Below are 23,941 nucleotides of genomic sequence, written 5' to 3' on the forward strand. Positions count from 1 at the left end.
AACAAAATAGGACCAACTGTAGAGCTGCCCGAAGAGTTTTGATTGAAAATTGTAGTTATCAAAACATTCATCTCATTTTTTTAAAGGATTGGTGGAGTCAAATCAAGGTTCGTTTTTGACTGCAGTGGTGAGAAAATTTGAAAGAGCGGGATGGAAAATATCTCTAGAATAAACCAATTTATTTTCTTTTTTGTTAATCAAACGTATTGTAAAACCGCACACACAAAACATGTCCCATCATCATATACCATCTTTGGTACAGTGCCTTGAAAAAAAGTGTTCATACCACTTGATCTTTTTACGCATTTTGTCATGTTACTATAACTGTAACTGTAGCGCCGACTCCTGAAGAGCACGCGCTATGTGGTTTTTCTCTATTTAGAGTTCCTGAAACGGCAGTTTGGTTTTAGGGTCAATTACACTAAATTATGGTTTCAGTAACAGTCTAGCTAGATTGCACTGTGTTCTGATTGGCCATAGGTGGCGCTGCCATCTCTGGCAGGTGCGAGAATGCAGTTCAGCTGGATGCGTTGAGTGCTTTTCTCGGAACCGGCCCAGTGGGAGTGTCATCGTTCTGTGCATTCTGGGAGAGGGTATTTAAGGTACTGACAATGCATGCTTCTGGGTTCTGGTCCAGAAGATCTTTCTGTCTGTTTGGTCCTGGTCCTCCTGACCAGCCCCCATGGCTCTCATGGCCTGGGGTGCGGATCCATCCAATTTCAAGTCTCGGGGCTGGCTAGCCCAAAGGCAAACTGGAGGGAGGATTCGGAGGTGAAAAAGGAGGAGGAGATGGCAAAGGTATTGAATTTATTCTTCTCCTCAGTCTTCACGAGGGAATTGGGGGGGCTTCAGTAACCAAAACTGCAGTGTTTATCCTCATTGCACATCACAGGAAGGACCCCCATGGTTAACAGAGGACAGAATTAAAATTAGACTTGGGAAACTTAACATTAATAAATCTCTGGGACCATATGGCTTGCACCAGAGGGTACTTAGGGAACTCCGTCAAGTTATTACCAGACCATTGTTCCTAATTTTTACTGGAAGTCTACTGACTGGAATGGTACCAGGGGATTGGAGAAAAGCCAATGTAGCACCAATATTTAAAAAGGGCCCAAAATACATCCCTGGGAAATCCCAGGGATTCTTTCCATTCATAAAAGGAAGGAGCCGGTAAATTACAGATTTACAGGCTCCTTCCTCCACTCTCCATCCTGACTAGATCTGGGACAGGGGAGGGTAGAGGAGTACAGAGAGGGCCTGGAGGAGGACATGGGGGAACCAAAAGGAGCAATGGGAGGAGTGCATGGAGGAAGATTCAGGGGAACCGGAGGAGCCAAGGGAGGAGTGCACGGAGGTGGACACGGGGGGAACTGAATGAGGACACAGAGTGGTACCGCAAGGGAGCACACGGAGAACACAGAGTAGGACATGGAGGGGAACCAGAGTAGGACATTGAGGGGGACCAGAGGAGGATACAGGGAACAGTCAGGAAGGATTGGTGCGGCGGTGGGGGAGTTACAACACCGATCTCCCTGTGTGGCTTTCAGTAAAGTAGCTGAAACCCACGGGAGGGATAGGAGGAGAAACAACTGTCAGATCCTTCATTGAATTATATACAGGGTTATCAGTGATTGTAACTCCCCCACCGTCACACCGATCATCTTAACTGCCCAGGTATTGGGTCAAGCATTTGCACGAGTACAAGTACTTGTGCAAATCCTTGGTATCGGCACCAATACCGAAACCAGTATAGGTATCAGTGCAATCAATCAGTTAATTGGTAATGTGAGTAAATATTCAAAACTATGCCCTCCAGACTAATCCTCAGATCAGAGGATTCTAGGAAATTAAAAATTAAAATAAAAAGGGTAATTTATAGAGAAAAGGGATCTCAATCTCTTTATCTCCATCTTGAATCGTCATCTTGAACCATCACCATCGATCGAAACAAAAAGAAAGGAGGGGAGAAAACGGGGAAAGGAAAACACACACAAAAAAAAACCTCAATAAAAAAAGTGTTAGTTGTGTTGGACTTTTTAGGCATAATAGTATATTTAAATACACAAAGGGGGGAAAAAGAAAGAAGAATGTTTTACATAAAAAGTTATTTATTTATAAAAAAATAAGAAAATAAAAATAAGTATAAAACATATCAAGTACTGTTTCATATCCTGTGTAAACTAGTACATTTTAGGCAATATCTATATCCGTTCCCATTAGGCATATAAGCCCAAAGAATGAAAAAACATACGTTAATACTCAATATAAGAAAATTTTACAATAGACACCCTGTCTACACTTTCTTTGTGAAATGGTAGGTGTACTTTTGTACCCCCTTACTATTTCAAACAGGGGGGGGGGGCGGGATCTGGGGGTCCCCGTGTTAAAGGGGGCTTCCAGATTCTGATAAGCCCCCTGACCTCAGACCCCCACAACTACCGGCCAGGGTTGTGGGGATGAGGCCCTTGTCCCCATCAACATGGGGACATGGTGCTTTGAGGGGTCACAGACCCCCAAAGCATCTTCCCAATGTTGAGGGCATGTGGCCTGGTACAGTTCAGGAGGGAGGGGACGAGCTTTTCCTGCAGCCTGCCAGGTTGCGTGCTCGGATAAAGGGTCTGGTATGGATTTTTTGGGGACCCCCATGTCAATTTTTTTTTTACATTTGACGCGGGGTTCCCCTTAATATCCATACCAGATCTGAAGGGCCTGGTAATTGAATTTGGGGGAACCCCACATTTTTTTTTTTATCAATGACTTTCAATGACTGCTCTCTGTATTACGGGAGCCAACAATTCATTATAGCCGCGAGTGATTTAAAATTACTTTTTTTCTGCAGAAATGACACTTCTAAGCACAGTTCTAAGCACAGGAAACATGCGCCCCTTCACAGTCATACTATACACACCCCCCCAGGTACGAAATTTAAAGGAATATTACACTTTTATTGTTTCACTTTAATCATTATTAAAATCACTGCTCCCGATAAAACGTCAGTTTTTAAAACTTTTTTTTTGCATTGATCCATGTCCCCTGGGGCAGGACCCAGGTCCCCAAACACTTTTTAGGACAATAACTTGCATATTACCCTTTAAAATTAGCAATTTATATTTTGAACTTTCGAGTCCCATATACTTTAATAGGGTTCTAAAGTTCACATGAAGTTTAGGTCTGTTCGCAGGTTCTAGTGCAAACCGAACAGGGGGGTGTTCGACTCATCCTTACTATCAAGTTGGGCATCCCATAATTCCTATCCCCATCCAAGTTGTTACCCCTAATAAAACAACAAAAAGCAAGCTCAAAGACTGTTCATTATGTCTGAAGAAAGTGTGGAAAATGTTTGATGCCTGGCTGTGCAAGAGTTGGGAACCAAATCATCTGCAACCCCCACGGGGGTAGTGCTACACATACAGATCTGCCCTATAATAATTTTGCACAGAGTGCCTCCCAAAACTTCTCTTCTGGGGTTCCCTGACAGTGCTTTCAGCTTCTACCTCTTCTTGGTGGTACCCCATACGAATCAGTGGTGTACCCCAAGGTTCAGTGTTATTTTTGGTGTACCCCAAGGTTCAGTGTTATTATTGGTATACCCCAAGGTTCAGTGTTATTAGTGGTGTACCCCAAGGTTCAGTGTTATTAGTGGTGTACCCCAAGGTTCAGTGCTATTAGTGGTGTACCCCAAGGTTCAGTGCTATTAGTGGTGTACCCCAAGGTTCAGTGTGATTAGTGGTGTGCCCCAAGGTTCAGTATTATTAGTGGTGTACCCCAAGGTTCAGTGCTATTAGTGGTGTACCCCAAGGTTCAGTGTTATTAGTGGTGTACCCCAAGGTTCAGTTCTATTAGTGGTGTGCCCCAAGGTTCAGTGTTATTAGTGGTGTACGTCAGGGTTCAGTGTTATTAGAGGTGTACCCCAAGGCTCAGTATTATTAGTGGTGTACCCAAAGGTTCAGTGTTATTAGTGGTGTATTCCAAGGTTCAGTGTTATTCGTGGTGTGCCGACATTTAATATAAGGACACTTGCCTGTCCAGGGAACCCACGATCTCGGTACCCAAAATTGACCCATCCCTTTACTCCGGGTGCAGGCATCCTTACTAAAGGGAAACAGAAATTGAACCCGTGTGTCTCCCAGAAGGCAGCAGGCGGGGGGAGGATGTTTTGCAGATCACCACACAACAATGCAATGTGGCAAATGTGGCAGCGGAATGGGGGAGGGTGCAAACATAGCTTTCACTTTTGGGTGGAACTCTGCTTTAGGAATGCCACTAATAAAATCACCTGCTTTGCATTCATGTATTTGTTGCTTTCTCACAGCAGAGTAGATGGGATACGGGTCTTCACCGGTCTCACACATTTCCTTGTGACTGGACAGCTTTCCTTCATTGATCTGGAGATGAAAGAGATAAACATTACCAGTGCGTGTACCCCAAAGTTCAGTGTTATTATTGGGATACCCCAAGGTTCGGTGTTAATATTGGGGTACCCTAATGTTCAGTGTTATTAATGGTGTACCCCAAGGTTCAGTGTTATTAATGGTGTACCCCAAGGTTCAGTGTTATTAGTTATAAGGTTCAACCAAGTCCAGAGAATAGCCATTCACAGCTGGATGTTCACTCAAGTTGGATAGTCCCTCTCCCACAAGGCCTAGCAGCCAACAAGTTGCTTAAAACAGGAATAATTCTCTGCCTGAACACGTAGAATTAAATCTCTGCCAGACATTATTGTAGAACATGTAGGAAACGAAGACTTGTAGAACACTCGTGTGATACCTGGATCTTTCAGCCGGTTTGGCGATACCCACGAGATTGGATTCATTTAGGTCCCGCAGCCTCACCAGGCTCTTGCTAAGAAACCAACCCGTATGTGTCCTCCTTCTGAAGAGTCCTCCCTCCCCAAAGTTGCTGGGCCTCTCCATGACCGGAGACGGCACCGGACCACCTCAGAATCCTTTCTTTCGTTTCCTTGCCTAAAGTTGGGTGGATCCGCACCCCAGGCCATAGCCTTTCTGGGGGCTGGTTAGGAGGACCAGGAGCATGGAGTCAGAGCATACTTCTGGCCTGGAACCCTGAACCATGTGACATTCGCATTTTAAGTACCCTCTCCCAGAAAGCACAGCAAGAGTGACACTCCCACTGGGCTAGCTCTGAGAGAAAGTAGCCTTAAAGCACCCAACCAGACTGTGGTTCCATGCCTTCCAGAAGAGACAGTGCCCCCTATGGCCAGGCTGAACACCCTATAGTCCAGTCAGACTGATGCTGAGGTCCAAATTTGGAATAATTATACCCAAACCAAACTGCAGTTCAGATGTAACATTAAATTTCAAAAACATAGCGCATTCTCTTCAGGAGCTGGCGCTACATACATATATACACACACATTATATATATATATATATATATATATATATATATATATATATATATATATATATATAGTTCAAGCTTATTCAATGTATCTGTAATTAGACAATGCAACAAAATGACCCCACACAGAGAACATTCAGGCCGCGTACACACGCGGGGACTGTTCGCTCAACTTTGTTTGTCAAACAGTTTCAGCGGACAGTCCGCTTAAAATTAGCATGGATGGACTTGGCCACACACGACGAACGAACAGTCCGCTGAAACCGTGCGCGATGACGTGAACGGCACGTGCGACGGGACTAGAAAACGACGTCCTATACACTGCAATGCAAACTTCGGCGTATAAATTCTTTCTGAGCATGCGCGGAACTTAGTTTGACGAACAAGCCTACACACGAGGGGACTGTTCGCTGAAACCAAGTTTCAGCGGACAGTTTTTCGGAAATTCCGAAAAACTTTGTTCAGCAGACTGTTCGCTGAAACTGTCTGCTGAAAGCCCACACACGAGCGGACTGTCCGCTGAAACACTGTTCAGCGGACAAAGTTGAGCGAACAGTCCCCGCGTGTGTACGCGGCCTAAGTGATCATGGTTAAATCACTTAATGATCTAAGAGGGGATTGAAGGGTGAGAAAGAGTTAAAGTGACTAAAACTTTAAAATAGCTGACAGAGGAATATCTTTATTTTAGGGTCCTTTTTGTCACAATGACCACAGGATAGATAAGTGGGTTCTGGTCTCATGTGATTAACTTTGTCCTTCCTCCCCTTCTTTCTCTTAAAGTTGTGCAATATTCCTTTGTCCATATTCTGTATAAAACTCTGCTCACCTGCCATTAAAAATTCCAGAGATCTGAAAGAATTTTTCACTGATTGTCCAGGTCTAAGCAGATTTAACCCTTACAGTTAACCCTCCCTCCCCAAACCTTGTCAAATTTGGCAGGTCTCCCCCCCCCCCCGTTGGCATATGTAGCCTTATAATGATGAGTTTACTGGAATGCATATAACCTTTGTGGGGGCTCCAGAATCCAAACTCAGTAAACAGGTTTCAATAAAAGGCTGCATAACTAAAGCTGTGACCGACTGAATACACCAGACAGACAATCTCAAGCCAGCATTGCTGGATGTTTGCTCACTCCCAAAATATACAACTGTAGTTGGCATTGGGAGAAGAACAACGCAAGCAACCTGAGATGGATAGATTCCATATAACCTGGCCTGGGTTAAATAAATCCTGTGCAGGAACTTGTAATGAATAAGGAAGATTAAGATCAAATGTGACCCATAACAACCTTGATTTAAACAATGGCAACCCTCCGTCCCTAATTGTATTGTAAAGAAATATTTAAAATAGAAATGGGACTTTACATGAAGCATGTCATTGTGATTGATAGACACCACATCTGCACGTGTAGGAATGCTGTCTCCTATGGCAACAGACTTAGAACAGTTCCTAACACAAGTTGTAACAAACTCTTTTACTCCCATATAGTCTCTTCTTGCAGATCCTCAACTCACTGAGCTCCCTAGTCTTTCTCTCTAGACTTGCTGATTCACTGCCACTGAATCCCTTGAGCTCTTCCAATCTTCTTCACTTTAGTATCCTCCTCAAGCATCACTCCCACTTCTCCGCTGGGTCCCTAGCTTGGCACTCACAGATACTCCTCAAGTGTCACCCCTTATCTTATCTAATGCCATCAGGTACCCGGGCCACCTAGTGGCAGAAGAGAGAAGTGCAGCAATTCCAGACTTAGGATGAAGTCAATTGATCCCCTAGTCAATCTCAGACCCTGAGCAAGGGGTTGTGTCACTAGAGCATCGCCACACCTACCATTTAAATGTCACTATTGCTTATACTCCACTTAGGTGGTTGTATTGGTAGGGGCATCGGTTCCTAATTATTCAGTGGCAGCCACCTGTGCAGGATCATCCATAATCTCTTCAGTCATGAGTAATGCCAGGATGGCCGAATCATGTTGACTTATTTGTGGCTGAAAAAAAAGCACCCACCAAGGACATGACACCTACAAAGAAGTCTACCACAAATTCTTTTATAAAAATAATAATCAAATGGACAAAAAACTCAAACCAGATGGGGAGTAGACCAGGATGGAACCCTGACCCAAAAGCCTTCCTCCCCAAATAGCAGTCCTCCCAACACTCCCCTTATTCCTACTCTGCCCTCCCTGGAAACCACCCACCTACCCTACCCAGTTACAACCACCTTACCCCCCCCCCCCCCACCACCAATAAACAGTGATAAGACAGCCCCATGGCTATACATCTTTGCCCTGTCTTGTACTATGGTCTTCTCACATTACACCACCTGGCCTAGCCTAGGGTCCTACCAGCTGTGTTATATGGACTCTTATTCTGGATGGAGACATGCTTTAAAAGAGAAATATGGGATATTTTATCCCATATTCATACTTACCTAGGTGGATGGTGCATCTGTCCCCCGCCACCTCTTCAATGAGAACCGAGACACTGAACATCGCTGATGGCTCGGTTCTCTCACCTCCACGAGCGGAGAGCTTCTGCCATTCAATCAGCGTCTCTCCTGCTCTGCTCCTCCACTCTTATTGGAGCGCTGATCTGTGGAGGGGTGGGAGAGTCTCGCTGAGCGGCTGAGACCACCGTTAGCCCAGGCAGCTGGAGGATCCAGAATACCTAAGTCAGATGAAGCCTCGACTGATCTTGGTGACATCAATGGAGAGCGGACTGCAGACAGCTCTCTGCTGAAAATGGGTCACAGGAGTGCAAAACAAATTGTACTCCAGAGGAGAAGCCCAGCCAAAAAGAGCTCAGGCTGGACTTCTCCAAGGACTTCGCAGGCTGGGCGTGGCTTTTAGCAGATGTCAATTATATAGTAGGGCAGCATTAGACTTGACAATGCAGGAGGACTATTAGTGCTGAAAGGGAATTTATTACTGTCACAGTCCTGTACACACTGGGAACCAATTTGGCTTATATGAGACTATATCTATAGCTAACAAGCTGAAAACATATCATCAGCTGGCCTATCAGGATATATTTTAAAATCCATTCTCCTGCACTCCAGTGGTAAGGCTTGGAGGTGTACAGTACAGATAAATTCCTTCTATGCCAGCAGCCTTGCTGCCCCACTCAGGACAATGAGTATCCTTGAGACTGTAAAATAGAAGCAAGAGAAGGGTGCACTGACCTAGTGCATTACCAAAATAAGATTTATTCCAAATAAAAACAACAAATGGTTGTACTCACAGTGTACATATCACAGCAAAAGTGAATGTGAATGCCTTCAGGTCTGATACGGTAAACCAGCAGTGTGGGAATACCAGTTGGCTTCTGTAGTGGTTGGCGTGTTTTGAGACATGAAACATTTTGATTCTAAATAGGAGGGTTCCCACTCAAAACAGCTTTTTCTGTGATATGCCTATATACAATGTGTATATGTGAGTACAACCATTGCCCTTTTTATTTGGAATAACATTTATTTTTGGTAATGCTCTAGGTCGGTGCACCCTTCTCTTGCTACTGTTGGCTTATCGGTATACCTTCAGCATAACCAGTATATTGGTGGGGTGTAGTGTGGTGTTAACCGGAAGGGTAGGTGGGTGGTTTTCAAGGGAAAAGTTGGGATAGGGGAGGATGGCTTTTTGGAGGGGGGAGTTCTTTTGGGTGGGGTTTCCATCCTGATCCACTCACCATCTTGCTGTTTGAGCTTTATGTCCATTTGATTATTAATATTTTCAATAAATAATTTGTGGTAATAATCTTGTATTCATCAACGACTTGGTGGGTCCATTTGTATATTTATGCATGTTGGAGACACCTCTCCCTCCTCACTCCCCCTTGCCCATAGGACAAGAAGCTAAAGTCTAGTCACACCAGAGCTAAAGTTTCTCCTGGCTTCCAAACCTTAGAAAGGATCCATGTAAGACTTACTGTGTTCAATGCTTGGTGGACAAATGTATAGGCCCAAAAATCTGTCAGAGAGTACGAGTCGCCAAGAAATTTCTCTTTTATCTTCTCCCATGGACATTTCCGTTCAGTCTCCCATTTAATTTGCTCACGTAACCGATTCTCCAGATCTTCCATACATGAAAAGTCTGACCAGTTTTTTTTCGAATACAGAGAGGACATACACCTGGAACGTTAAAACAGTAAGTTGAATGTTTGATAGGCAAGATAATCATTTAATATGCTTTGTCTGGATGAGAATTGTTCTTCATTTTTTGGCTAATCACTTGATGTCCTGAGACCATGTTGAAACATCCCAGACTTCAAGCGGCTGAAGCAATCTCATGTCTGTAGCTGCACAAGTTTGGCATCAATTTTTTCAGCCAGTGTTCACCTATTTAGTAAAAGTGACCGAGACAGCTCTACATCCTCCCGATCACTTCAGATGTATGCAAAATACACAATGCAGGGTTTACACGTGCACAATGTACAGGGCACAGGAGTGTACTATGTACAGGGTGCAGGACTCAGGTGTGTATTACGTACAGGGTTCACGAGTACAATATGTACATGGCGCAGGACTCACAAGTACACTATGTACAGTGTGCAGGGCCCAGAAGTGTGTTTTGGGCAGGGTTTGGAAGTGCACTATGTACAGGACTCAGGAGTGTGTTATGTACAGGTTGCAGAGTTCAATAATACACTATGTACAGGGTGCAGAGTTCAATAATACACTATGTACAGGGTGCATTGTTCATGAGTGCATTATGTACAGGGCACAAGACTCAGGAGTATGCTATGCACATGATGCAAGGCTCAGGAGTGTGCTACGTACATTATCCAGGGTTCAGGAGTACAATATGTACAGGGTGAAGAACATCTTTTTTGCTTGAGAGCTCCACTCAGAAACGCAAGTTTGATTGTTTTTTTTTTCTCTTTGTAGGAGCATATGTCTGAAGAAGCCTGAAAAAGCCATAGTGTGCATGGACATATTGGCTAACATGGAGGGGTGTTTCCAGGCAGAAAAAAAAAATGAGAGTTCATAAAAGCTCAAAAGCTTGTAGGAGCAGTTTCTTTGATCTGCAGTGTGCATGAGCCCTTAATGTGTGTGAAAAATGTAGAAAATATTTTCGGAGGCAATGTGGCAAAAAAAAAAAAAAAAAAAAAAATTGCTGTTATGTTATGCAGTTAACAAATTAATTTAGAAATTGTTATAATGTATATACCATGTTGATCCAGATATCCCAGCCATGTATGTAGCGGCACCTAAAAGGTTGAGTTCAGAGAGTTTGGAAATCGTTCCCAGAAAACCAACCATGGCACGGAGTCCGCCCCCAGATCCCAAGACCGCGATTACAGGAGGGTCACAATTCTTCAGAAAAAAAAAAATGATGATCACCACAAGTTATGTTACAGATGGAATATGTAGCGTGTGCATCCACAGAACATTTTTCAGGGGTGGGGCATCATTTTAAGTTCCCCCATGCTCTGATCCTTTTCAACAATGTCATTATAACATTATAACGGGCAGAGATTGCATACAAGGCACAAAACACTGTAAGAGACTGTATACATGTGCATGGTGATAGAGAGAGACAGAGGGGGGGGTGGCGACTGAGAGAGACAGAGGGGGGGGGTGGCGACAGAGAGAGACAGAGAGGGGGGGTGGCGACAGAGAGAGACAGAGGGGGGGTGGCGACAGAGAGAGACAGAGGGGGGGTGGCGACAGAGAGAGACAGGGGGGGGTGGCGACAGAGAGAGACAGAGGAGGGGGTGGCGACAGAGAGAGACAGAGGAGGGGGTGGCGACAGAGAGAGACAGAGGAGGGGGTGGCGACAGAGAGAGACAGAGGGGGGGTGGCGACAGAGAGAGACAGAGGGGGGGGTGGCGACAGAGAGAGACAGAGGGGGGGGTGGCGACAGAGAGAGACAGAGGAGGGGGTGGCGACAGAGAGAGACAGAGGAGGGGGTGGCGACAGAGAGAGACAGAGGGGGGGTGGCGACAGAGAGAGACAGAGGAGGGGGTGGCGACAGAGAGAGACAGAGGGGGGGGTGGCGACAGAGAGAGACAGAGGAGGGGGTGGCGACAGAGAGAGACAGAGGAGGGGGTGGCGACAGAGAGAGACAGAGGAGGGGGTGGCGACAGAGAGAGACAGGGGGGGGTGGCGACAGAGAGAGACAGAGGGGGGGTGGCGACAGAGAGAGACAGAGGGGGGGTGGCGACAGACAGAGACAGAGGGGGGGTGGCGACAGAGAGAGACAGAGGGGGGGTGGCGACAGAGAGAGACAGAGGGGGGGTGGCGACAGAGAGAGACAGAGGGGGGGTGGCGACAGAGAGAGACAGGGGGGGTGGCGACAGAGAGAGACAGAGGGGGGGTGGCGACAGAGAGAGACAGAGGAGGGGGTGGCGACAGAGAGAGACAGAGGGGGGGTGGCGACAGAGAGAGACAGAGGGGGGGTGGCAACAGAGAGAGACAGAGGGGGGGTGGCGACAGAGAGAGACAGAGGGGGGTGGCGACAGAGAGAGACAGGGGGGGGTGGCGACAGAGAGAGACAGAGGGGGGGGTAACAGAGAGAGACAGGGGGACAGAGAGACAGAGGGGGGGTGTAATGAAAAGTCCCACACTCCACTTATGTGCTTTCGTCATACACTGTTTCCTCCCAGTCTGAATATAGATATCAGATATTCCAACCGCTGACAGTTATATGTGGAAATGTAACCAAGTATACACGATACCAATGATGGCTAATCACATAAGAAATCCATAGTGATAAACACAAATAGGTGAAAAAAAGAAATAATCAAAAATGTGAAATAAGGATTGTGCGGATATGAAGTCCACAATTCACTAGGTATGCAAGTTCCGTACTAAAGGAAACGGAACATTTATCCCAGTAAGTAGTCCACATATAATATGCAATAGAGATATATCGGTGGGGGTCTTCCTACAAGCGAGGTAAAGGACCGCACGGACCAACAGGAACAAATGCTTGTCTGGAGTTGTATCAATAATGGAAAGAAGACGGATACTCTTGCCAGAAAGGTTGGACACACGTGTCGTACGACAGAGAGTCAAACACGCTTGAAATCCCGACTGGTCCCAATCAGGTACTGTGCGTTAGATAAATTCTGATGGAGGGTCCTCGCTTTTTCATCTCTGGGCTCCGTAAAGGCAGGTACTCCCAGTATGGAACGCTCACTCATCCGTCTCCGGGCTCCAGAGGATCATACACTCAAGGTTTGATGGTATCCAGGATGTGGTTTACACAAAACCCAAAATATGGAGACTTGCCTCTTGCTAGGAGCAGCGTCTAGAGGAATAGCTTTTAACTCCAGCTCTGCAGGGATCTAGACGTGTCATGAATTCTCTTTGTTCTAGGAATCCATGACACACCTAGATCCCTACAGAGCTGGAGTTAAAAGCTATTCCTCTAGACACTGCTCCTCTGTTCACTTTGAAAATTAGGAACAAAGAAGAGACAGCTACACAAGCACCGACTAGAACCCACTGCCGTCTCTTGGTAAACAAAAAAAGTCAAGTTTAAAATCCCAGCATGCACTGCAACATTGCAGTATTTCCTAAACTTATCCTTTAAAGCCCACTTAAAGGGTCGCTAGAAAGCAATGTGAAGGTGTTAAACTGCAAGTGGATCACGTCAAGATGGCAAATCTCCATATTTTGGGTTTTGTGTAAACCACATCCTGGATACCAACAAACCTTGAGTGTATGATCCTCTGGAGCTCGGAGACGGATGAGTGAGCGTTCCATACTGGGAGTACCTGCCTTTACGGAGCCAAGAGATGAAAAAGTGAGGACCCTCCATCAGAATTTATCTAACGCACAGTACCTGATTGGGACCAGTCGGGGTTTCAAGCGTGTTTGACTCTCTCCTACGACACGTGTGTCCAACCTTTCTGGTAAGAGTATTCATCTTCTTTCCATTATTGATACAACTCCAGACAAGCATTTGTTCCTGTTGGTCCGTGCGGTCCTTTACCTCGCGTGTAGGAAGACCCCCACCAATATATCTCTATTGCATATTATATGTGGACTACTTACTGGGATAAATGTTCTGTTTCCTTTAGTACAGAACTTACATACCTAGTGAATGGTGGACTTCACATCCGCACAATCCTTATTTCACATTTTTGATTATTTCTTTTTTTTCACCTATTTGTGTTTATCACTATGGATTTCTTATGTGATCAGCCATCATTGGTATCGTGTATACTTATTATTTTTTAAAAATATACTTACATTTCACATATAAATTTACATACCAGCGCTACACTATTTTATTTATTTTTGTTAAGCTTTGTTTGTTGGAGCGTCAGCAGCTTACTTTTCACTTTTGCTTTAGCGCGGGGTTTTCCCCCCTTTTTCCACAGGTATGGAATAAGTTAACAACATGTGGAGATATCTAATAGTAGAAGGCTAAAGGGAAAGCTCACTTATACGAAGGTCACTTGGTCAATTTACACGGCTGTTTTTGGTTGTTCAGCATCAAGTTTACAAGACAAATACTAGAAAATCTTTACCTCTCTAACATTCATGCCTAAGGATGAAAGCGTCTCCTTTACTTTTATCTTCCTCGCATTGATGGATTTGGGTTCCCCTTCGGATCTGTTAAGTGGACAAAAAAAACACACATGACAAAAATAAGTTTCTGTAGAGCCAAGACTTCTTCCTTCTGGATAGAGCAGCAAGTCATTATACTCCAGTCAGTGAGTGAATACAAATGTTAGGGTTTCCTCTGGAGTAGGCTTGTGCAATTCGTTACGTAACAAATCGAAATTCAGCCGAATTTTGCATCTTTCGGACATTCGGATGCATCCGAATGTCCGAATAAAAAAATAACAAATTACAACGAATACGAAAGAAATATAACGAATGAATTCGACATGATTCAAAATTATTTCAACCGCATTCGAAATTATTTCAACTGCATTCGAAATTATTTCAACATGATTGAAAAACCCCAAATTTGGTATGCAAACACAATAATACTAGCACTACAACATATCCAAATTTGAAGTGTCTAGCACCAAGTGACCCCGAGATACATGGCCCTAAAGTCGAGTCACAAAATATTTTTGAATGCGGTTGAAATAATGTTGAATCATGTTGAAATAATTTCGAATGCAGTTGAAATAATGTCGAATCATGTTGAAATAATTTCGAATGCATTCGAAATTATTTCAACATGATTCGACATTATTTCAACCATATTCGAAAATATTTTGTGACCCAACTTTAGGGCCATGTATCTCTGGGTCACTTGGTGCTAGACACTTTAAATTTGGATATGTTGTAGTGCTAGTATTCTTGTGTTTGCATACCAAACTTGGGGTTTCTAGCTATAAGTGACCCCGAGATATGTGGCCCCAAAATCGGGTCGCAAAATGTCATTCTCTGCTCTAATAACTAATAACATTTTGCGACCTGATTTTGGGGCCACATATCTCGGGGTCACTTATAGCTAGAAAACCCAAATTTGGTATGCAAACACAATAATACTAGCACTACAACATATCCAAATTTGAAGTGTCTAGCACTAAGTGACCCCGAGATACATGGCCCTAAAGTCGGGTCACAAAATATTTTCGAATGTGGTTGAAATCATATCGAATCCGGTAGAAATATTTTCGAATTTGGTTGAAATATTTTCGAATGTGGCCGATTTTTTCGAATTCGGTAGAAAACTAAACGAGATCCAAAAACGAATTTAAGGAAGTTAACGGATATAACTAAACGAAATTTATGAATTAACGAATTAAAACGAAACAAAACTAAACAAATTTTTTCCTTTTGCACATGTCTACTCTGGAGGTTTTGAGGGGTTGTGGCCCATTGACCTCCCATTTAATGGGGCTTGTAGCCAGGTGCTGGATGATAGCAACATGGAGAAGGAGACATTTTTCTCTTTACAATCAGTTTACTTCCACTTCCTGCAGTTGTGCTTCACTACCCTCTCCAGCCAGCAGAGGGAGAACTATAGCCAGGAAAGCCAAGCCAGAACACGGAGGATCATGGGATTTGAAGCCCAAGAAATAAGCCATATTGTGGAACTTATTTGCACTATAATTCCCAAGAGATACTGGTGCATAAGCTGTTTTTCTGAGACTGTACAGCTAGGTTCTTCCTCTTAACCATAGGGGAACAATGAGAGCACACTGTGGCGATCCATTAGGGGTGCCTGGGCGCCACCCCTCTCTCCTTCCCACCTTTTATTTGAACAATGGATAGATCATACATAGCATGTATCTATCCACTGCCGCAGCTGTCACCGAGTATTCATGGCGTCTGGCCCCTTTTAGGACGCCGAGCGCCTGAATTTCAGCGGCAGGAGTGGCTTTTTGAAGCACCTAATTAGAGCCATTGGCTCTAATAGGCTTCAAAATAGGATGGTTTGGGGCACAGAGCATTGCGTTACGAGCCCACACAGGTGTTACACCAGCAAATGATAATTCGCTGTTGTAACACTGATTCTCAATCCGGACAATCAGAAGTGGGTCTGATACCTGTTTTCCAATTGCCCGAAAAGAGAAGACTCCTGATTGGCCACCAAGGAGGAGGAGGGAGGAAACGGAGGTCGCTGATGCCTGTGGAGAGCAGTGGAAAGGAGAGCTGCTGCGGCAGAGCAAGGGAAGCCGCCGGTGAAGCGATGCATGGATGGGTTAAATGCAAACCCACCCACTGCCCAATGTGGGGGTTTATTGTTTGCCGCCCCCCCCCCCAAAAAAAAATTACCACTTGCCACCACTGAGAGCACATCTGCTGAATACTGACAAGACTGTTGAGAGGCCAGACCAATGGAGACATCCAAGGCAGTGCAGCACAGACCACAGCTACAGCATCGGCACTGTTGCTGCAGGGTGACCAGAGCATCACAGATCTTCTGCTTCCCACCACTGAATCTCTGGAGGCATTCTGCGGAGAGACTGAGGGCCCCTCTTCCTGCAGAGTTCACAGCCACACCACAGAGACTGGTGAGAGGACCATACCCATTGTTCACACTGCTAGCAGTGAGAGGACCATACCCATTGTTCACACTGCTAGCAGGGACTGAGCTATGGGATGCTGCTTTCCAGCCATGCCTAGTTTAGCATAAAGTACTGTAAGCAATTCTCTGTTTGTACCTGTCACTCCTGGATCAGCTGAGGCCGGTTACCTAATTAGCTGGGTATAAAAGCCTGTCTCACTCTGAGGCCTTTGGCAGTTCATTTTGTCATGTTTGCCAAGTGTTCTTGTGCTCCTGTCTTCTGTTGCAGAGTTCCAGTGTTCCAAGACTGACCCCGGCTTCAGACCCTGGCTTTGTTTATCGTTATCCCGACTTCTGGAACCCCTGACTGCGGCTTTACCTCGACTATCCTTTGTCTATTCCTGTTAAGCCCCCGTGCACAGATTCACAGTCCAGATAGCTTATCTCTTTGTTACCGTGGGCTGCGTCTATTTGCAAGGGCGAGCCTACATCTCTGCTCCATGGACTCAAACCTAGGTAAGCCCTCACACCCAGGCTTATTTTTGGGGAAACATGTTAGTAATGGAGGCAATTAGAGTTTTTTTATTTGTTTGTTTTTTGCGGGACAGTGACATTGTGGTGGTCATATCGGACACTTTTGACACTTTTTTGGGACCAGTGACATTTATACAGTGATCGGAGCTAAAAGTAGACATTGGTTACTGTATAAATGTCACTGGCAGTGAAGGGGTTAACACTAGGGGGTGATCAAGGGGTTAAGTATGTCCTAGGGAGGTGTCTCTAACTGTGGGGGGAGGGGACATATCGCTGTTCCTGATCACTAGGAACAGCAGATCTCTCTACTTCCCTGACAGAATGGGGATCCGTTTGATTACATTGACAGATCCCTGTTCTGGCTCTCTGTGGAGCGATCGCGGGTGGCCATTGGACATCACGGCCACCAGCCAAGCGCATTGGCTCCGGCGGAGCGCACGCCCCCTATAGCTTCTTAAAATTACCAATGTACAACTACAGCGATTTGCGCAGGGAAGCCAATGTGCCTCAGTACAACTGCGGCAGCTGGTCAGAAAGTAGTTAAATACTCGGAGGAGGAAAAGGCTTTGCTTGAAACCAGTTGACGAATTGTGCCAATCATTGTGGTTGCTTGTTAACTGCCTTACACCGTACCCCTACCCTGTGCCCCCCTCCCCCTTGTTTCTTTACATTGTTATTTTTACTTCCCATTTCTTTAATTACGAGTACATCTAACCTATGCATTCATTTCAGTCTGGGGAATGTCACCCCTATGTACCACATTGTTCTCTTATTTTTCCTGACCATTTATTCATTAACCACTTAAGGACCGCCCCCATGTACATATACTGCGGGTCTAGCAGACCTGATGTACACTGGGACCCACCGATCTTTCACGAGGCAGACAGAATGGCGGTCTATGTAAACAAGGCAGATCTCCATTGTGTGACAGGAGAAGACAGAGAACCTGTGTTTCTAATAAGCAGAAACACAGATCTGTCTTACAGTACAAGCTCACCCCCCCCCCCCCCCCAGTTAGGACACATCTCCATGGCACTCATTTAACCCTTTGATCACCCCTGATGTTAACCCCTTTCTCTGCCAGTGTCATTAGTACAGTGACCATGCATATTTTTTTTAGCACTGATCACTGTATTAGTGTCACTGGTCCCCCAAAAAAGTGTCACTAAGTGTTCGATTTGTCTGCTGCAATGTCGCAGTCCCGCTATAAGTCGCCAATTGCCAACATTACTAGTAAATTGAAAAAAAATAAAAAATATCCCGTAGTTTGTAGAGGATATAACTTTTGCGCAAACCAATCAATATAAGCTTATTGGGATTTTTTTCTTTACCAAAAAATATGTAGCAGAATAGAGATTGGCCTAAATTAATGAAGAAATTAGATTTTTTATTTTTTTATTGTATGTGCTTTATAGCAAAAAGTAAAAATTTCTTCCAAAATTGACGTTTTTTTGTTTTATAGCGCAAAAAAAAAAAAAAAAAAAAAAACACAGAGGTGATCAAATACCATCAAAAGAAAGCTCTATTTGTGGAGGGGAAAAAAAAAAAGGATGTCAATTTTATCTATGTACAATGTCGCACGACAGCGCAATTGTCCATTAAAATAAAATAATCAGTGGGCGGCACAGTGGTGTAGTGGTTAGCACTCTCACCTAGCTGTAAGAAGGGTCGCTGGTTTGAACCCCAACCACGACACTACCTGCCTGGAGTTTGCATGTTCTCCCTGTGTCTGCGTGGTTTACCTCCCACACTCCAAAGACATGCAGGTTGGTTAATTGGCTTCTGTCCAAAAATTGGCCCTAGTATATGAATGGGGACCTTGGATTGTGGACTCCTTGAGGGTAGGGACTGATGTGAGTGTGCAATGTACAGGGATAGGGACAATTGTAGACACTCACTCAGGTTGAACTGGATGGACTGGTGTCTTTATTCAACCTTACTAACTATGTAACTATGAAACGTTGTGCCAAATCGAAAAAAATGGCCTCATCATGAAGGGGGGATTAAAACCTTCCAGGGCTGAAGTGGTTAATGTTCCTTTACTGGATATGTTTTTGTTTTTTGTTACAGTGAATGTTGATATTACTTGTATGTTCAAATGTAAAATATTGAATTCTATTTAAAAGAATATACAAAAAAGTTAAAAGACTTGACTTACCCGTCCACAATGTCGATATTTTCCTGTGGGAACACAAAAGACACATTGTGAGGTTCAGAAGCAATTCTGGTGATTGAAACCAAACAACCAAAAACGAATTTTTTTCCAGAATCAACGAAAAGTTCTGGTGACCCCCCCCCCGGAGGACATTTTGCAGTTTGAGGCCCATAGACATCGGATTTTGTGCCTCTCATTTTATCTCCACAAGTCAATGGGTGCGATGAGTGTACAATGCATGGGTGCGATGAGTGTACAATGCCTGGGTGCGATGAGTGTACAATGCATGGGTGCGATGAGTGTACAATGCAGGGGCGTGATGAGTGTACAATGTAGGGGCGTGATGAGTGTACAATGTATCAGTGTTTTATATAAAATAAATAGAATAAAAAAAAAAGATAATTTAAATCCCACCCAAAAAAAAAAACTCTTTATCTCCTCCTCTCTCTCTATTTATCTCTATTTATATACCAACACGCAAGTGTGTTTGAGCTTTGGGGTGCATACCCTAATGCAGGGGGAGGCAATCTCAGCACTCCAGCTGTGGTGAAACTACAAATCCCATCATGCCTCATGCCGGTGATTGTCGGGGTCTTGCAGTGTCTCATGGGACTCGTAGTTTCACCATAGCTGGAGGGCCGAGGTTGTCTGCGCCTGCTAATGTAAGAAGCTGCATACACCTATGCCAAAGTTCATGGTGTCTGTACAAACAATGGGGAAGTCCAGCGGGGTCTGACTGGAGGTAAAGTTCTGAATTATACTGACTGCTATTCAGGATTTTAAAGTGATATTTAAGCTTCAGCTTTTTATAACATAACATGTTCTACTTACCTGCTCCAAGCACAAAGCAGCCCCGATCCTCTTATCAGATCCCCTGTCGGTGCTCATAGTCCCCTCTGACTGGTGCCCCCCAATAGCTTGCTATGGGGTCACTGGTGTGTGCTCACTCCTGAGAATCACTCTATGTGTCCAAAAGACACAGAGACCCGGGGCTTGGCCCTGCCCCCTGCTCCCTCCTCACTGGCTCATTGGCTTACTGGCCAATGGCTCCCTCTGCTGTGTCAGCCATTGAGGAGACAGGGACAGCCAAGGCTCTCATGCATTGAATGCCTAAAGGCAAAAATAATCTTCAGCCTTTACAACTGCTTTAATTGAGAGCAAGAATAGATACTAAATAGTTTCATCAAGGACTGTCATAAATCCATTTTAACCACATCCCGCCCGGCCTATAGCAGAATGACGGCCGGCGGGGGACCAGTTATCCTGACTGGGTGTCATATGATGTCCAGCGGGATAAGCAGCTTGTGCACGCCCCCTGGGGGGCACAGAGCAGTGATTGGTGGTGCGGTGTGTCGCTCTGACACACCGCATCTCTGATCTCAGTAAGGAGCCTATGATGTAGGTTCTTTACCATGTGATCAGCTGTGACCAATCACAGTGGTAACCAGGAAGTGACGGTAATCATGTTTCCTCAGTTCGTTCTGACGGGGTATGAGCAGAGGAGAGACAATCAATGGCTTTCCTGACAGGGGGGTCTGTGTTGTTAATCAGTGCATTGATTATCAGTGCAGCCCCCCATCTGAGGTGCCAATCGGTGCTTATCAGAAATGCCAATCAGTGCCCATCACAAATGCCCATCAGTAATGCCTGTCATTGCCACCTATCATTCCCATCAGTGCTGCATGTCAGTGCCCCCCATCAGTCCCGCCCATCAGTGCTGCATATCAGTCCCGCCCATCAGTGCTCAATAGTGCCACCTTATCAGTGCCCGTCAATGAAGGAGAAAAAAAAAAAATATTCAAAAATGTTGGTCTTTTTGTTTAGCAAAAAAACAGTAGTGATCAAATACCACCAACATAAAACCATGTACCGTAAAATAATCATTTTTCTTTATATATTTTTTAAGATTTTTTTTTTTTTTTTTTTTAAAGATTTTTTTTTTTTTTGTTATGCATACTTTCAGATATTTATTAACTTGACACAGCCAATCAAAGCTTTTTCTAAAAGGGATTTCTTATTACAGAATCCAGACCAGTATTGGATGCATTTTGATTGGCTGTTATGAGTCTTTCGCTCTGCTTGTAATAAATGAATTGGTATCACACTGGAGGCAATGAATATAAAGTCACTCACCTCGGTGCCCGCCATTGGAAATGAAGGTAGGTACGGCTTATCTCACAATCTGTTAAAACAAAATGAAGCAGTAAGACTTCTGAACCCGATATAAGTACATACTGGTTTTGAGTGGCACCGCTTGAGTGGAGGTGCGCTTTTGTCACCGCTGTATGCCTGATCAACATATTTGGGGTGCCATGACGCACATCTGTGGATAAACTTCCATCCACACGGAGGTGTAGAATAATCCAGGTGTACATTGTTCTCTGGAACAATGTATATTAAGGTTTTCTATCAATGGAATTGTAGTCATCGTTCATTGGTTTTGTATGGTTCGCATCATTGAAAGCATTTAGTCAGTTTGCTAGTCTATTTGAATATATACATGTCTGTGATTGGTTCTTTTGAAGGAAAAACACATGTCTGTCTGATTGGCTGTCTGTGAAGACACCACCTTCTTCTGTATTGTTTTGCATTGCTTAACTAACGCTGTTGGAAGGGTTTCTGTGTTGTCAAATCCTTATACGGTCATTCACATCCTATGAGGTCACAAGCTTTGTAGGAGGAGTTTAGCTGTTGGAGGCAAACCCTCCAGGGTGTGGTTTCCTGTTGATATGTAAATAAAAGCAGACGCTCGGATGAGAGGGGTCAGTCATGCTGACCGATTTGAGAACGTAAGGAGGATGGTCATGTCTGCTCATTTGGATGAGTGGGTTGTAAGGTAAAGTATTATATCATTAAGACGGAAATGTTGTTATTATTAGAAACAGGAGATTTGGCTGTGCGCTCTGCATACGGCCAAATTTCGCTGACAATACTCATAGCTAATAATCACAGAAATTAATATCAAATATATACTTTTTGCTATAGACCATGTGACTAGACAATTATACTATTAAACTGATAAATCAATTAAATCAAATTGGATCACCTGAGCTCTCAAATGTTGTGAACACAATCAAACCTTAACTCACACATGTGATTATGTGAGGTGCAGAGAAATACATTTATGTGCAAAAATGTGTATATCATCAATAAATGCGTAAACTAGAAAATATATATCAATCATATGTGAATAATGACATATGGCCATAATTAATATATGCATGTAGCCAAATACATAAATATATTTCACTTCCTTGTTATCTCTCACCAAGACTATTGCAACTCCCTTCTCATTGGCCTGCCTCTCCATAGGCTGCTCCCCTCTTCAGTCTATCATGAACCATGCTGCCAGACTTCTACACCTTACCAACCGCTCAGTGTCTGCCAACCCTCCCCTCCAATCCCTACACTGGTCTTCATTCAGTGTCTGCCAACTCTCTCCTCCAATCCCTACACTGGTCTCCATTCAGTGTCTGCCAACTCTCTCCTCCAATCCCTACACTGGTCTCCATTCAGTGTCTGCCAACTCTCTCCTCCAATCCCTACACTGGTCTCCATTCAGTGTCTGCCAACCCTCTCCTCCAATCCCTACACTGGTCTTCATTCAGTGTCTGCCAACTCTCTCCTCCAATCCCTACACTGGTCTCCATTCAGTGTCTGCCAACTCTCTCCTCCAATCCCTACACTGGTCTCCATTCAGTATCTGCCAACCCTCTCCTCCAATCCCTACACTGGTCTCTATTCCGTGTCTGCCAACCCTCTCCTCCAATCCCTACATTGGTCTCTATTCCATGTCTGCCAACCCTATCCTCCAATCCCTACACTGGTCTCCATTCCATGTCTGCCAACCCTCTCCTCCAATCCCTACACTGGTCTTCATTCAGTGTCTGCCAACTCTCTCCTCCAATCCCTACATTGGTCTCCATTCAGTATCTGCCAACCCTCTCCTCCAATCCCTACACTGGTCTCCATTCCGTGTCTGCCAACCCTCTCCTCCAATCCCTACATTGGTCTCCATTCCATGTCTGCCAACCCTCTCCTCCAATCCCTACACTGGTCTCCATTCCATGTCTGCCAACCCTCTCCTCCAATCCCTACACTGGTCTCCATTCAGTGTCTGCCAACCCTCTCCTCCAATCCCTACACTGGTCTCCATTCCATGTCTGCCAACCCTCTCCTCCAATCCCTACACTGGTCTCCATTCAGTGTCTGCCAACCCTCTCCTCCAATCCCTACACTGGTCTCCATTCAGTGTCTGCCAACCCTCTCCTCCAATCCCTACACTGGTCTCCATTCAGTATCTGCCAACCCTCTCCTCCAGTCCCTACACTGGTCTCCATTCAGTGTCTGCCAACCCTCTCCTCCAGTCCCTACACTGGTCTCCATTCCGTGTCTGCCAACCCTCTCCTCCAATCCCTACACTGGTCTCCATTCCGTGTCTGCCAACCCATTCCTTCAATCCCTACACTGGTCTCCATTCAGTGTCTGCCAACCCTCTCCTCCAATCCCTACACTGGTCTCCATTCAGTATCTGCCAACCCTCTCCTCCAATCCCTACACTGGTCTCCATTCAGTGTCTGCCAACCCTCTCCTCCAATCCCTACACTGGTCTCCATTCCGTGTCTGCCAACCCTCTCCTCCAATCCCTACACTGGTCTCCATTCCGTGTCTGCCAACCCTCTCCTCCAATCCCTACACTGGTCTCCATTCCATGTCTGCCAACCCTCTCCTCCAATCCCTACATTGGTCTCCATTCAGTGTCTGCCAACCCTCTGCTCCAATCTCTGCACTGGTCTCCATTCAGTGTCTGCCAACCCTCTCCTCCAATCCCTACACTGGTCTCCATTCCGTGTCTGCCAACCCTCTCCTCCAATCCCTACATTGGTCTCCATTCCATGTCTGCCAACCCTCTCCTCCAATCCCTACACTGGTCTCCATTCCATGTCTGCCAACCCTCTCCTCCAATC

The 23,941-nt window shown here is 44.9% G+C and overlaps 1 protein-coding gene across 1 annotated transcript in view; it reads right to left on the minus strand.

Annotated features, from left to right (window-relative positions):
* The window catches only part of LOC143957704 (cytosolic phospholipase A2 gamma-like), a 67,519-nt gene that overhangs the window by 39,933 nt on the left and 3,645 nt on the right, over nucleotides 1-23,941 (minus strand). The window contains exons 2-7 of the mRNA XM_077467396.1: nucleotides 21,108-21,156; nucleotides 18,978-19,000; nucleotides 13,842-13,926; nucleotides 10,529-10,674; nucleotides 9,288-9,489; nucleotides 4,280-4,388 (exon numbers count right to left, since the gene is read on the minus strand). Coding sequence (XP_077323522.1) covers nucleotides 4,280-4,388; nucleotides 9,288-9,489; nucleotides 10,529-10,674; nucleotides 13,842-13,926; nucleotides 18,978-19,000; nucleotides 21,108-21,122 — 580 coding nt within the window. The 5' untranslated portion in view covers nucleotides 21,123-21,156. The remainder of the gene's footprint in view (nucleotides 1-4,279; nucleotides 4,389-9,287; nucleotides 9,490-10,528; nucleotides 10,675-13,841; nucleotides 13,927-18,977; nucleotides 19,001-21,107; nucleotides 21,157-23,941) is intronic.

This window comes from Lithobates pipiens, unplaced genomic scaffold, assembly GCF_037356315.1.
Source record: "Lithobates pipiens isolate NorthernLeopardFrog02 unplaced genomic scaffold, aLitPip1_a1.2 Scaffold_55, whole genome shotgun sequence".
NCBI classification, from domain to species: Eukaryota; Metazoa; Chordata; class Amphibia; order Anura; family Ranidae; genus Lithobates; species Lithobates pipiens.